Raw genomic sequence first — 15,109 nt, 5'->3', positions numbered from 1 at the left:
CCGCCTGGTGCGCAGGGAGCGTCCGGTCCAGGGGAATGGGGACTGTTGAGAAGCGTGTGCACACACCCAGCTTCCTTTTTCACCCTGGCTGCTGCCTTCCCCTGAATCTGCTGCCTCCCTCCTCCTCTCCCTGCCTACACTCCCAACAAGACAGGGTTCCAGGAGCCAGGGACAGGGCAACGCCGCCGTGAGGATGTGGGGTGGCCAAGGGGGCCGCACGCTTGGTGGCCCTTGCCCTGGCGACAGCGTGCACGCTGAAAGCCAAGGCAGCCCTTGCAAAGGCAGCCTCTAAACAGGCGGGTGTCAGTGCTCACCTCCGCAAGGCGGGAAGGGGTGCTGACTTGCACGTAGAGTTTGCGGAGTGCTGCCCAAAAGGCCACTGTCCCGACTCCCTAGCCAGTGTCCAATTCTACAAAGGGCATCAAAGGCTCGCTAACAGGCTGTAAGTGTCCCAGGTCCAAGGCCTCCGTGAGTCCATGAGGCTCCCGGGCACTCCACCAGCTGCTCCTCTCATCACAGAATGAGAACACCGGTCACTCATCTGGTGTTTCCTGAGCACCTGTGCAGTCTAAGCAAGGCCGTGGACAATGCGAGTGTAGAAGATAGTCTTGCCCTCCCAGGCAGGATCCATGGCCTGCTGTGAGGACATTGCTGACAAATACAGGATCATTGGGGACAGAGGCAGATGGTGCGGACAGGTGCCGCATTCAAGGTCACAGGGCTCTGGAAGGTCAGTGTAGAGGATGATGCCTGGGTGAACAGGAAAGGGTTTGTGGAAGACTGCCCTTGAGTATGGCCTTGAAGGATTGGAGGATTTCAGGTGGGAGACATTTCAGGCAGGGCAAACGGCAAGAATGAACACAGACAAGATGATCGGGGAGGAGGGGGCTGGGCAGGCATGAGGACACACGCTGGCACCTGGGCCCGGACCCCGGGAATGGCCCTCAGGACGGAGCGCTGCCGACCCAGCCTGATTTGCACAGCAGGGAGAGGGAGGCAGCACTGATGAGCACCTGCCCTCCCGGGGGGCTGGCTCTGCTCCAGGGACCCGGCAGCCCCGCCCATGCAGGTGCTCAAAGACACAAAGCCGGACAGCGCCGGGCCTGCTCTGGGTGTCAGCCAGAGGGAGCCTGGGTGCAGCGCAGGGGCTGGGGCTGCCGAGGTAGATCGGGTGGAGCTTGTGAGGAGCCTTGAAGGCCATGCTCAGGAGTCAATCAGCACGCAGGCCTAGGGGAAGGGTTCCTTGGGAGATTTTAATCAGGATCCCCGGACCCCACGCCTGAAGGGACGTGACAAAGAGCTCAGCTCCTGAGGGTCAGACTGGAAACAATTCCAATCAAACGCATGTGCCTCCACAAGCAGATCCAATCCAGAAAGAGATTCCGAATAATCCCGTTATCCAGATGCAAATACAGAACACCAGAGGTCAAAATGGGGCACCCCAGCTCCCACTAATAATAGGTCAGGAAACTGCAGCTCAGGGCAGCCAAGGGGCTCCATCCGGTTCTTGCAGTGCCTGGCGCCAGGCCCCACCCTGCCCGTGCACATGTGTATTATGCTCTCAAAGGAGGAGGCTGTGCGACCTCAGACAGCCATTCCCTCTCTGGTCCATAGCTTCCTTATCCTTTAAATGAGAGAGCAGGATTAGATTGGTCTTTTCAAGCTCCTGGGAAGCTTACTGCCAATAATCCAAGTTACTGAGCCCCACTGGCTTGGACTGTGAATCAAAGTGTGTTAACACACTCCTAGTAAGCTAGCTGATCTCTACGTTTTTTCCCAGGACTAACTTATTGTTCGCTTTGCCCACAGTATCCCACTCCCACAAAAAGTCTCCATTAGGAAAAGACAGTTTCTGCCAAGAGCTGAGCCCTCCCCTGGCCGTGCCCCAGGCTCCTGGGCCCAGAGGCAGGAAGCTGGTTCTGAAGGCCCTGCTTTGACTGTTCCCGTCTGTGCTTTCTGAGGTGGCCCGTGCAGGCCCCAGGCTGAGAGTCAAGACAGCACGCCAGCAAGCCACACCCAGGTGGCTCTCCAGGTCCCTTTGCCCCTCACCTGCAGGACACCTTCAGGAAGGCTGCTTGACTTCTTTGAGACTTCATCTCTTCTGTCGACATGAGGACAGTGCACCACCTCTCAGGGTCACTGAAAGCACATTCGCTCATTCATGGTGGGCACACAATAAAAGGAAGTCGCTGTCATCCTCCCGGTGCTTCTCACACACTTGGGCTGATAGCTGCCGAAATGTAATTTATTTTAGAGGCTGTAATGAGACATTTAGGAGAAGTTTATTGTGGATATTTATTGTAGGCCCTTGACATTTGAAGATTTAACATTTGCATTGCCTGCGATGTGAGAGGGGCCTGAAGGTCAGTATTACTAGTCATTGTAATTGTAATTTTAAAACCTACCCCTTAAGGCTCTGGTGAGGATTAAATGCAGTAATGCATTTCGAGCCCTGCCGAAGACTCTGAGCTGAACCCTCTGCAAGTCTGAGTGTGCCTAGCTCACCCAGCCCTGGTGCTTCCATCAGAGATGGCAGAATCTGTGGATTCCCAAGGCTTGCCTCTCAGGACTGTGAGGTGGCATTGCTAGAGGGGTGCACCTGGCACTGTGCACACCACCCTACCTTTTTATTTGGGTGGCAGTACAATTCTAGGAAAGTTCGAGGTCCAGTTCTGCCACCCTCCTCTTTGACCCATCTGCCTACCTGCAGCGTGAAGGATTAGCTGGGTCAGAGTACTCAGTGTGGCCAACAGAGCAGCAACAGCATCCGGGAACTTCCTGGAAATGCAAATCCTCGAGCCCCACTACACACCTACTAAACCAGAATCTCTGGGAGCAGGACCCAGAAATCTGTGTTTTATCCAATCCTGATAACAATTCAAGTTTAAGACCAACTGACCTAGGTGCCCGCTAAGGCTGTGCTCAAAAATGCAATAATCTACTCTACTTCTGGGAAGATGGTGGATTAGAAAGACACAGGACTCTCTTCTCTCCCTGCCAAAAATAGCTAGAGGATAGGCAGAAAGGTCCTGGACAAAAATGTTCTAGGGTTTTGAACAGCAGGGGAAGGCTGGACACCACCCCGAAAACAGATGGGCACAGGAAAAAAAATCTCAGTGGAAAGACTGTGGGTAGAAACTGCAGCTGCATAACCAGTGCTCTTCCCCCACCCTGCAAGCAGATAATTTTTAATTCTCCAGCCTCAGGCTGGTGGCTACAGACAGAGGGGGCCACAGGGACCTACCGCTCCAGGAAAAGAGAGAGAGAAGGGCACAGCCTAAGGCTGATTCAGCTTTTGACCCACAAATTTGTTACGCTGTGTCCCATGAGCCTTTCCAGGCCAGGTAGGGCCATGCCATTGTTTGCCTTGAGCGCCAGCATGGAACTAAAGAGATCCAACCCTCTCAATCACCCTCCCTCCTGGCCGGGACTGGTTGTTGAGGACAAAGAGGGGAGAGGAAGAATTTCCTACCCAGGAAAAGGGAGGTGGCCACCAGCAAAAGTTGGAGAACAGCCTATGAGGAAGTTTGAATTGGGAGGCTCTGAATTGCCTCCAGGCAGGATCCTCTGTCACATTGTTGCAGCCATTGTTGCCAGGAACACACTCTGATCAGGCTTTAAACTGGAAGGCTGCTGAATTGCACCATCTACTGGTAGACCAAGGAAGTGCATGTGAGGAAATTAAAAGTAAATAAGAGCATCTTTTCATGCCTTTACAGCCTCCCTCCCTAAGGACTTTGGATGCAGGTCCACGGCCCATTACTGGGTTCACGGCCCAGATTTGAGCAGTTAACAGAGATAATCCTAAAACCTAGAACTGGTTGAATCAAAAATCAAAAAACATCAGTAACATACAGCCTCCTGCACCTAAATCCTATGAAAGAAAGAAATGGAACATCAGAGTAAACTCACCATCATAATCAGATGCCTAGTCGTCAGCAAAATATTACAAGCCATACTAAGAAAATAGAAGTGGCTCAAGCAAAGGGATATATCAAAGGCCCAGATGAAACACAGGATTTGAGACAACTAATCAACAAGATTCATAAAAACTCCCAAAATCAAATTAATGAGTTGAAATAGAGTATGGCTAAAGAGATAAAGGACATTAGAAGACACTGAGTGAGCACAAAGAAGAATTTGAAAACCTGAATAGAAAAATAACAGCTCATGGGAAGGAAAGACATGATAGGTGAGATAAAAAAAACACATTCAAGGCATACAACAGCAGACTCAAAATGATAGAAGAAAGAATAAGTGATGTAGAATACAGAACAGCTGAAATTGAAAAGAAAGAAAAGACTGGAAAAATTGAGCAGGGACTCAGGGAGTTGAATAACACAGAACACAACAACAACATGTGTATCATGTGAGTTCCAGAAGAAGAGAAGGAAGGGAGCAGAAAGAGTATTTAAAGAAATAATGACTGAAATTTTCCTAACTCTCATGAAGGAAATGAATTTGCATGACCAAGAATTGCAGCATGCCCCATTCAGAATAAATCAAATACTCTAGGACACATACTACTCTGAATGTCAAACATTAAAGATAAAGAGAAAATTCTGAGAGTAGCAAGGGAGAAACAAACCATCATATACAGGGGATGCCCAGTGAGACTTAGTGTGGATTTCACATCAGAAACCATGGAGGAGAGAAGCCAGTGGTGTGATATGATTAGGATACTGAAAGAGAAAAATTGCCAGCTGAGAATTATTTATCCAGCAAAATTGTCCTTCAAATATGAAGGTGAATATTCACTAAAAAACAAAACAAAACAAAACTAAGAGCATTCATAAAAAAGAATCTGCCTTTGCAGGAAGTATTAAAGGGAGCCTCACTGCCCTCACCCCCAAAAAAGGTCAGGAGAGAGAGGCTTGGAGGGGAGTATAGAAGGCAAGAATAGCAGAAAGGAAAGCTGAAAGAGTAAAGGACGGAAGAAAATAAGATGACATTTAAAACCAGAGAATAAAATGGTGGAAGCAAATAATTCATTTACAGTAATATCATTGAATGTGAATGGATTAAACTCCCCAATGAAAAGATATAGGCTTGGAAGTGGATGTGGCTTAAGCAGTTGGTCCCGGGTTTGGTTCCCAGTGCCTCCTAAAGAAGACGTGCAAGACAGCAAGCTGATGCGATAGGTTGACATGGCAAGCTGATGTAACAAAAAGACACAATGAGGAACTACAATGAGAGACACAAGTGGGAGTGGAGGTGGCTCAAGCCATTGGGTACCTCCCTCCCACATGGGAGGTCCTGGGTTTGGTTGCCAATGCCTCTGAAAAAGAAGTTGAGCAGACACAGAGAGCACACAACAAACTGACAGAGAGAACAGACAGCGAGCGCAAATGAAAAGAGGGATATAAATAAATAAAATAAATCTTAAAAAAAAAAGATATAGGCTGACAGAATGGATTTTAAAAATGTGAGCCTTCCATATGCTACCTACAAGAGACTCACCTTAGAACCAAGGATACAAACCAGCTGAAAGTAAAAGGTTGGAAAAAGATCCACACAAACAATAACCAAAAAAGAGCATGTGTAGCTATACTAATATCAGACACAACATACTTTAAATGAAAAAAAAGTTAGAAGAGATTCAGAAGGCCATTATATATTAATAAAAAGGACAATCCACCAGGAAAAAAGAACAGTCATAAATTCTATGCACCTAACCAGGGTGCCCCAAAATACATGGGGCAAACTCTAGCAAAACTGAAGGGAGAGGGGGAAGTAGCTGTGGTTCAATCAGTTGGGCTCCCATCTACCATATGGGAGGCCCTGGGTTCACGTCCCGGGGCCTCCTTGCAAAGGCAGGCTCACCCACATGCCACGGAGAGCCGCTGGCCCACAAGCGCTGCAGAGTGCCACCGGCCCACAAGTGCTGCAGAGAGCCGACTCAGCAAGGTGATGCAACAAAAAAGGAAGATAAGTAAAAAACACAGAAGAGTGCAGTGAATGGACGCAGAGAGCAAAAACAACAAACAAGCCGCAAGGGAGGGGAATAAATAAAAATAAATACAGACAGAAGAATGCACAGCGAATGGAGACAGAGAGCAGACAGCAAGCAAGACACAAGGAGAGGTAATAAAAAGAAAATGAAGGGAGAAACTGACATCTCTACAATATTAGTTGGAGACTTCAACACACCACTCATATCATTAGATAGAACAACCAGACTGATCAACAAAGAAACAGAGAAATTTAACAATATGATAAATAAGCTAGACCTAACGGACATGTACAGAATGTTGCATCCCACATCAACAGGATATACATTCTTCTCAAGTGTTCATGAATCTTTCTCCAGGAGAGATCACATGTTTGGTCACAAGGCAATTCTCAATAAATATAAAAAGCTTGAAATTATACAAAGCACCCTTTTCAGATCATAATGGAATGAAACTGGAAATCAATAATGGATGGGAAAGGGGAAAATTCGCTGTTGTGTGAAGACTAAACAACACACACCTAAACAATCAGTGGGTCAAAGAAGAAATTGTGAGTAAAATTAGTAAATACATTTAGATAAGTGAAATGAGACCAGAACTTATCAAAGCTTATGGGATACAGTAAAGGCAGTGCTGAGAGGGAAATTTATAGCCTTTAATGCCTATATTAAAAAAGAAGAAAGTGCTAAAATCAAAGATCTAACTGAACTGGAGAAACTAGAAAAAGAACAACAAACCAATCCCAAAGCAAGCAGAGGGGAAAAAATAAAGATTAGAGTAGAAATAAATGAAAATGAGACCAAAAATTTTAAAAAGTAGAGAAACAACCAAAAGCTGGTGCTTTGAGATTAATAAAATCAACAAACCCTTAGCTAGACTAGTGGGGGAAAAAAGAGAAAAGATACAAATATATAAGATCAGAAATGAAAGGAGAAAGTTATGATTGACCCCAAAGAAATAAAAGGATCATAAGAGAATATTATGAGAAACTGTGTACCAACAAACTAGACAACCTAGATGAAATGGAAAAATTCCTAGAAATGCATAACCTACACTGACTCTACAAGAAATAGAATATCTCAACAAACCATTTACATTTAAGGAGATTGAATCAGTCATCAAAAATCTCCCAACAAAAGTACAGGATCAGATGGCTTCACAGGTGAATTCTACCAGGCATTTTGAGAAGAATTAACACCAATCCTGTTTAAACTCTTCCAAAAAGTTAAAGAGGAGGGAAAATTACCCAAAACATTTTATGAAGACAACATCACCCTAATAACAAAACCAGATAAAGATACTACAAGAAAAGAAAGTTACAGATCAATCTCTCTAATGAATATAGATGAGAAAAATTCTCAACAAAATACTTGCAAGTAATAAAATACAACATCATATCAAAAGCATTATACACCATGAACAAGTGGGATTTATTCCTGGTATGCAAGGTTGGTACAACGTAAGAAGATCAATTAACTTACTACACCACATTAACAAGTTGAAGGGAAAAATCTGCATCATCACCTTGATTGATGCAGAAAAGGCATTTAACAAAAGCCAGCATCCTTTCTTGATAAAAAACACTTCAAAAGATAGGAATAGAAGGAAAATTCCTCAATATGATAAAGGGTATATATATGGAAAATCCACAATCATCATCATACTCAATTGAGAAAGGTTGAAAGCTTTCCCTCTAAGATTGGGAACAAGTGTTGAACAAGTGAATGATATTGAATACAGTATTCTGCTAGAAGTTCTAGCTCCAGCAATTAGACAAGAAAAAAATAATAAACAGCATCCAAATAGGAAAAGAGGAAGTAACACTCTACCATTTATGAATGACATTAGAAAATTCTGAAATGTCTGCAACAAAGCTACTCAAGCTAATGAACAATTTCAGCAAAGTGGCAGGATACGAGGTCAACAGTAATGTTTCTGAACACTATCATTGAACAATCTGAGGAGGAAATCAGGAAAAAAAAATACCATTTACAATAGCAACAAAAAGACTCAAATACATAGGAATCAGTTTAACCAAAGAAGTACAGGATCTATATTCAACAAACTAGGAAACAATGTTAAAAAAAATCAAAGAAGACCTAAACAAATTGAAAGACATCCTGTGTTTATGGACTGGAAGACTAACTATCAAAGAAGATGTCAATCTTTACCCTATCAAAATTCCAAGAGCCTACCTTACAAAAATAAAAAAGGCAATTACTTAATTTATTTGAAAGGGAAAGTGCACCCGAATAGCCAAAAGCATTCTAAAAGAGAGCAGCGATGTGGGAGGACTTTCCCTGCCTGACCTTGAAATATACAAAGGTACAGGGGTCAAACAGCATGGTATTGACATAATGATAGACACACTAACCAATGAAATAGAATTGAGATTCCAGAAATAAACCCTCACCTCTATGGCCAACTGGTGTTTGACAAACCTACCAAGTCCATGTTTATGGGTCAAAACAGTCTCTTCAACAAACAGTGGTGGAAGAACTGATATCTATAACCAAAAGAATGAAACAGGACCCCTGTCTCACTCCTTAGACAAAAATTAACTCAAAATGGATCAAAGACCTAAATATAAAAGCAATTACCATAAAAGTACTAGAGGAAAATATAGGGAAACATCTTCAAGATCTTGTGGTAGGTGGTGGTTTCTTGGGTCTTACACCCAAAGCATGAACAAAAGAAAAAACAGATAAATGGTACCTCCTCAAAATTAAACTCTTTTGTACCTCAAAGGACTTTGTCTAAAGGGTAAAAAGGCAGCCGACTTAATGGAAGAAAATATTTGGAAATCACATATCTGATAAGCGTTTTCTATCCATGATATATGAAGAGATGCTTCAACTCAACAATAAAAAGACAAACAAGGGAGCGGGTGTGGCTCAAGCAGTTGAGCACCTGCCTCCTATGTGGGAGGTCTCAGTGCCTCCTAGAAAACAAAAACAAGCAACAAGCAAACAAGTGGAAAAAACCAACTCCAAGGAGCCAATGTGACTCATTGGTTGAGTGCCAGCCTCCCACATATGAGGTCCCGGGTTCAATCCCCAGTCCTGGTAGCTAAAAGGGGGGGGGAGGGGCAAAAAAGTTGAATAGGCATTTGTCCAAAGAAGAAATACAAATCATGAAAAATACGAGAAAAAATGTTTAACATCACTAGGGATTAGGGAAATGCAAATCAAAGCTACAATGAAATATCATTTCACACCTAGTAGAATGGTCATTATTAAAAAGACAGAAAACTACAAGTGTTGGAGAGGATGTGGAGAGACAGGAACACTTACTGTTGGTGGGGATGTAGAATGGTACAGCCACTGTGGAGGACTGCTTGGCAGTTCCTAAAGAAGTTGAATATAGATTTGCCACATGACCCTGCAATACCACTGCTAGGTATATATGCAGAAGAACTGAGAGCAGTGACACGAACAGACATCTGCACACTGATTTTCATAGAGGTGTTATGCACAATTGCTAAAAGATGAAAACGACCTAGGTGTTTATCAACCAACGAACAGATAAATGAACTGTGGTGTATACACACAATGGAATATTATGCAGCTATAAGATGCAATGAAGTCATAAAACATACAACATCGGGAAACGGACTTTGGCCCAGTGGTTAGGGCGTCCGTCTACCATATGGGAGGTCCGAGGTTCAAACCCCGGGCCTCCTTGACCCGTGTGGAGCTGGCCATGCGCAGTGCCGCGCCACGCAAGGGTGTCCCCCGCGTGGGGGAGCCCCACGCGCAAGGAGTGCGCCCGTGAGGAAAGCCGCCCAGCGTGAAAAGAACGAGCAGCCTGCCCAGGAATGGCGCCGCCCACACTTCCCGTGCCAATGACGACAACAGAAGTTGACAAAGAAACAAGACGCAGCAAATAGACACCAAGAACAGACAACCAGGGGAGGGGGGGAAATTAAATAAAATAAAATAAATCTTTAAAAAAAAAAAAAAACATACAACATGGGTGAATGTGGAGGACATTATGTTGAGCAAAGCAAGCCAGGCACAGAAGGACGAATACTGTGTGACTGCACTGTTATAAAAATCCAACCTTCTGGATGAAATCCAGGTTACAGATACAACCAGGGGAGGGGAGGTTATGGGGTGTCCGGGCAGGTACAGGCATCCTGGCGGCAGGTTATGGGGTGTGGGAAGGGGAGTAGCTTTCCTCCTCCCTGCTACCCAGCCGACCTCCACCTCCCAAGGGGGGCACAGGCAGAAGGGGTTGTCCTCTGGGCTTCCTCCCCGGGTTCCTGCCTGTGTTCAAAGGACCGTCCCTTCTCAGCCTGCCCCGCCCGTGGAGAACTGTTCCCGAAAATGAGAGCCAGGGAGCCCTCTAGTGGCCGAAGAACACCAGGAACCCAAGACCCCGCGGCCCGGGGTTTGTGTTGCGCGGGGCTTAAATCTGGCCAGTCATCTTAGGGAGGACGTCTGGGCTCCATATCTGATCCGACCTCAAACCTCAGTCTCAAATTACAGGCAGATGCTCCACCCAAGCCACACCTGCAGGGAGGAGGTGGGAGGCTGGACAAAGAGCTTCCTGGCCTGCGGGCGGGCTGGGGAAGGATGCGGGGTGAGATGAGGGATTCCTGCAGCGCAGGGGGGCTCCACCTCAGCCCGGCTGAAAGGCAACTTGCTCAGGCTTTAGGGAAACAACATTGTGACGTCAGATTCTCCTCAACAGCCCTGGACAATGAGAATTGATTGTGTGGCTCTAGCTTCATCTCTGCCCAGAGAAGTTAAGTACCTTGTCTAACGCCACCCAGCAAGGTAGTGGTGGGTCTGCACCTGGAGCAGGGGCTCCCAGGCCCCCAGTGGGGCCCCTCGCCTATACCATACTTGCCTCTGAATAATACCGCTTAAGCCCTGAAAAGCTTTGCCCTGGATTAGGCTGCATTCTTGTTGCACCTGGCTCTTTTATAAACCCTGAAATTGTCTGCAGACAAAGAGGAGAAACCAGGGCTTAGAATAAGAAACCACCGTGCAGGAGACTTGAACAACGTGTGCCCCGGACCCTGATGAGTTGTGGACAGACAGAACCCAGCCAACCAGGGGGTTAGAATCGGACTAGGGCCTTTGGGCAAACACATGCCTGGAGGATGTGGGCATGAGAGTAAAGTGCAGTCCAGTATCAGGACACGTCACTGCCCCATCAGAGGACAAAGGACAGATCGCTGCCTTGCAGGGACATGTATCCACAGCCAGTCTATTTTCTTGTGTGTGAAATGGACCCCTGATTTTTTTTTTAAAGGGGGGTTAGCTTCCCCGCTATGAGCTTGCGTGTGTGAAAGGAGTTCTGGAGTGGAGGAAGCCCAGGGCAATGCTTCATTTTGGCCTCCCTCCATCACTATCCCCCTAATCCAATGAGAGGCCACACCTGTTTAGGGCAGGGCAGCTGTTGAAGGTAGCTCCACCTGGACTTCCTTCTTGAGGTCTGGCCTTGTGGTAGTAGGGAGCCCCAGCAGGTTCCAGGGGAAGGGAAAGCATGGGAGGTAGGAGCGGTTGCTAATGTTTCATGCCAGGACTGACCCGCTGGCTCTGTGTTGCAGGCAGGACAAGCTGAAGATCCACATGCGGAAGCACACAGGGGAGCGGCCCTACCTGTGCATCCACTGCAACGCCAAGTTCGTGCACAACTATGACCTTAAGAACCACATGCGCATCCACACGGGTGTGCGGCCCTACCAGTGCGAGTTCTGCTACAAGAGCTTCACGCGCTCCGACCACCTGCACCGCCACATCAAGCGCCAGAGCTGCCGCATGGCGCGGCCCCGGCGCGGCCGCAAGCCGGCCGCCTGGAGGGCCGCCAGCCTGCTCTTCGGCCCGGGCAGCCCGGCCCCCGACAAGGCGGCCTTCGTCATGCCGCCCGCGCTGGGCGAGGTGGGCGGCCACCTGGGCGGCGCCGCCGTGTGCCTCCCGGGCCCCAGCCCCGCCAAGCACTTCCTGGCGGCGCCCAAGGGCGCGCTGAGCCTGCAGGAGCTCGAGCGGCAGTTCGAGGAGACGCAGATGAAGCTGTTCGGGCGCGCCCAGCTGGAGGCCGAGCGGAACGCGGGCGGCCTCCTGGCCTTCGCGCTGGCGGAGAACGTGGCCGCGGCGCGGCCCTACTTCCCGCTGCCTGACCCGTGGGCCGCGGGCCTGGCCGGCCTCCCGGGGCTCGCGGGCCTCAACCACATGGCCTCCATGTCTGAAGCCAACAACTAAGCTGGGCCTTGTCAGCCCCGGGCCACAGCCCGGCCCCTCTCCCACCAGGCCCGCCCTGCCCCACCCAAGAGGTCTGAACTTATTTTAAAAAAACAAACAGGGAAAATGGGAAAAAAAAAAAATAGCAGCAATGGTATTTTCCAGGCCCCCTGTGGCAGCTGCCTCCCTCCTGCTGGTGTCTGAGATGCAGCATGTCCTCCCCAAGGGTCTGGAACCCGAGGTCTCACCTCTCCCTGGCCAGCTCTGGCATTCACAGTGACTCGCTCGAGCCCATTCCGCAGAAGAGGGGCCCCCGCCGGGCACCTAGGAGCGCGTGGGTGCACCTGTGGGGCCAGGTGGAGGGGGCGGTTTGGCCAGGCGGCAGCCCAGACAGAACCAGGTGGAGGCCAGGCCTGGGGCTCACATCTGGTTGAGCCCCACGCTCAGGCAGTGAGTCCCAGCAGACACTGCTCTGATCGGTCGCTTTACAGACCCCAGGTGTCCCCTGGGTCCTTTTGGAAAATGCCCACCTGCCAGGTAATGTCCCTGGTGGCAGGAAGGCCCCCCTGGAGTCGGGATCGAGGCTGCTTGAGTCCTGGCCCGTTTCCCCCTTCACCTGGGACCGTGGACAAGTCAGCCCTCTGTGCCTCGGGTCCACCCCACCAGGAAAGGGGGCTGGTGATTGAGGTCCTGCTCTCTCCACGCCCTCGCACGTGCTCCCCTATTCCCCCAAAGACAGTCTTTGGGAGGGTAGGGGCTTTTTACTCCAAGAGTCCCTGATAAAAGTTTGTCTTACTGGATTTAGTGTTATGGCCGCCGCCTCTCCATCAGCGCAGGTGAGAAACGTGGCCGGCCGCACAGGACCGGCTGGGGAAAGCGGGTGGGGCACCCTCACTCAGCCTCAGCAGCTGCCCCCCTTCCCGGCAGGCCACCGGCGGGGTCTAGACTGCTGGGGAACACTCTTTAGCGCTGACCCATCCCCATGCCCCCCTCTCATGCTGCACAGAGTCTCTTGGGACTCGGGGCCACCGTCAGAGGGACGGGAACACCTCTTCATGTAACAGTTGGCAACTGCCTCCCTCCACCTGGTTCCTCAAAAAGCGAAACAAAACCCCTGGCTCCCGGGCGTTCTCTGCTCGCATTTGGAGTGGTGGCTTTCTCAGGGCCTTGGCGTGGTCGGCGGTTACCCCCTTGGCTGTGTGTGAACACCCTCCAGCCCAGCCCCCAGGATGAAGCCAGAGCGTTGGCCTTGACTCTCCAGGCACAGGGGCTGGGGCTCGGGGAGAAGCTCTTGGCTCATCGTGAGGTTCGATGTCCACACTCCCTCCTGGTTCTTGAGTTTGCAGCAGGTCCTGGGAAGGAGGACAGCTGTGCTGGCCCGTGGCCTCCTGACCTTCGCTCTTCCCATCCCTTCACTCCTTTTTCTTTCTGAGTTTGGTTTTGTTTCTCAGTAGCCCAGAGAGGAGGCTCTGCAGGAACATTCACGGTCATCCGCAGAGAGGGCCCAGAGTCGGGGTCCCCAATCCTGGAACTGGGGTGGCGCAAGAGACTTCTGCTCTTCCTGTTGCCTTGGCTTTTTCCCGAGCAAACACACCCATACGCAAACAAAAAGGCCAGAGAAGCCTCCAGACTCTTTCCCTCTCACAGCTGCCCAGTGTACACCCGACGCCGTTCCAGGCACACACGGTCACTTCCTGACACCCTCTGTTTTCAGAAGTCACACGCCTGGACCACCGCCCCAGATTCCTGGCTCCATTTCAGACACTTGCCTGTGGGACACACCAGCCAGCGTGCCCATGTCCCCCCTGAGCCGGGGGCCGAGCCATACCTTACAAGAGAAAAAGGAAGTAGAATCCAGTGGCAGGGGGGGCTTTGGTTTTTATTTTGTAAAGGTAATGAATGACTTCTTATAAACTCAATTGTTCAGATGACTGGTTAGTTCTTTTTGTTTTTTCTTAGCTTCCCTTTGGAGTTGTCCATTGTAAAATATCCAAAGACGCTGAGTACTGTATGATCAAGAAGAACTTGAAGCAAATGGGTTGTGGGGGGAGGGGTTGTTGTGTTTTTGTTTTGTTTTAAACTTTTTTTTTTTGATGTTTCAATTTCCCTGTCTGTCTGTGGGAGAACTTTGGAATTTTTTCTATTTATAATTCTTTTTTATGTGATTGCTCTATGTAAAATGACACTCAACAAAGTTTGCCTTAGTGATTCAAGGGACAATCTTCCATAACTTTGGTTGCACGCCACATCCTGCCAAGTCAAACTCTCAGCTAATTTTCTGGCCTATTTATTAAACAGTATTAACTGACTTGATTAAATTATATTGAGAGTCGCACTTCTGTCAGATGTGACTTGTGGAAGTTCCCATGACGACAGCCGGCCAATCGAGAGACGTTTACTGCGTAAGGTTTTGCCTCCTGGGTGTCCTCTTGTCAAAGACACCTTTAAAACCCCACCACCATTTGGCCCTCATTTAATCATTTGAAAGAGAGTGTTTTGATTAAAGGAAAGCTATGCTTGCTTAGCTCCCTGGTTAAGATTGATTTTCCCTTTCCAGTTCTCGTTTCAGTTGCCAGCGGGCGGCTGCGTGTGCGGAGGCCAGAGCTCATTCCTTCCATAGCCTTGAACGTTTCAGCTTTAGGAGGCCCCATTTGAAGCCCTGGGGCATCTGCGCTTCCGAGTGCTGGGTGTGCGTGTGTGCGGGCCCAGCCTGTGCGGTGCGTGAGCAAGGCAGGTGGCGGGGCTGCTGGCCGTGGGAATACAGCCTGTCCTACCAGGTCCCTGGCCCGGCCACCACCTGGCCTCGCCTGGCCTCCCCACCACCCGCCCGGGCCGTCTTCCTTTCGTTCCCTGGCCCTGGAGCTGGGATTCTCCTTTGCTCACCTGAACCCCTTGCCCAACCAGAGAACCTAGATGCTGAAAGAGGTGAGAAAGCGACTTCTGCCGCTAATGGGATCAGCTCTACGC

The 15,109-nt window shown here is 48.9% G+C and overlaps 1 protein-coding gene across 5 annotated transcripts in view; it reads left to right on the top strand.

The window, feature by feature from the left end:
- Positions 1 to 14,477, top strand: part of ZBTB7C (zinc finger and BTB domain containing 7C) — a 301,513-nt gene extending 287,036 nt beyond the window's left edge. For all 5 annotated transcript variants that reach the window (XM_058277645.2, XM_071208553.1, XM_058277643.2 and 2 more), the window contains one exon: positions 11,512 to 14,477. In XM_058277645.2, coding sequence (XP_058133628.1) covers positions 11,512 to 12,163 — 652 coding nt within the window. In that variant the 3' untranslated portion in view covers positions 12,164 to 14,477. The remainder of the gene's footprint in view (positions 1 to 11,511) is intronic.
- Positions 14,478 to 15,109: the final 632 nt, after the last annotated feature.

The sequence above is a fragment of the Dasypus novemcinctus genome, chromosome 16 (assembly GCF_030445035.2).
Source record: "Dasypus novemcinctus isolate mDasNov1 chromosome 16, mDasNov1.1.hap2, whole genome shotgun sequence".
Classification (NCBI taxonomy): Eukaryota; Metazoa; Chordata; class Mammalia; order Cingulata; family Dasypodidae; genus Dasypus; species Dasypus novemcinctus.
Note: the sequence above shows the minus strand (reverse complement) of the source record. Positions and strands in the feature narration are given on the sequence as shown.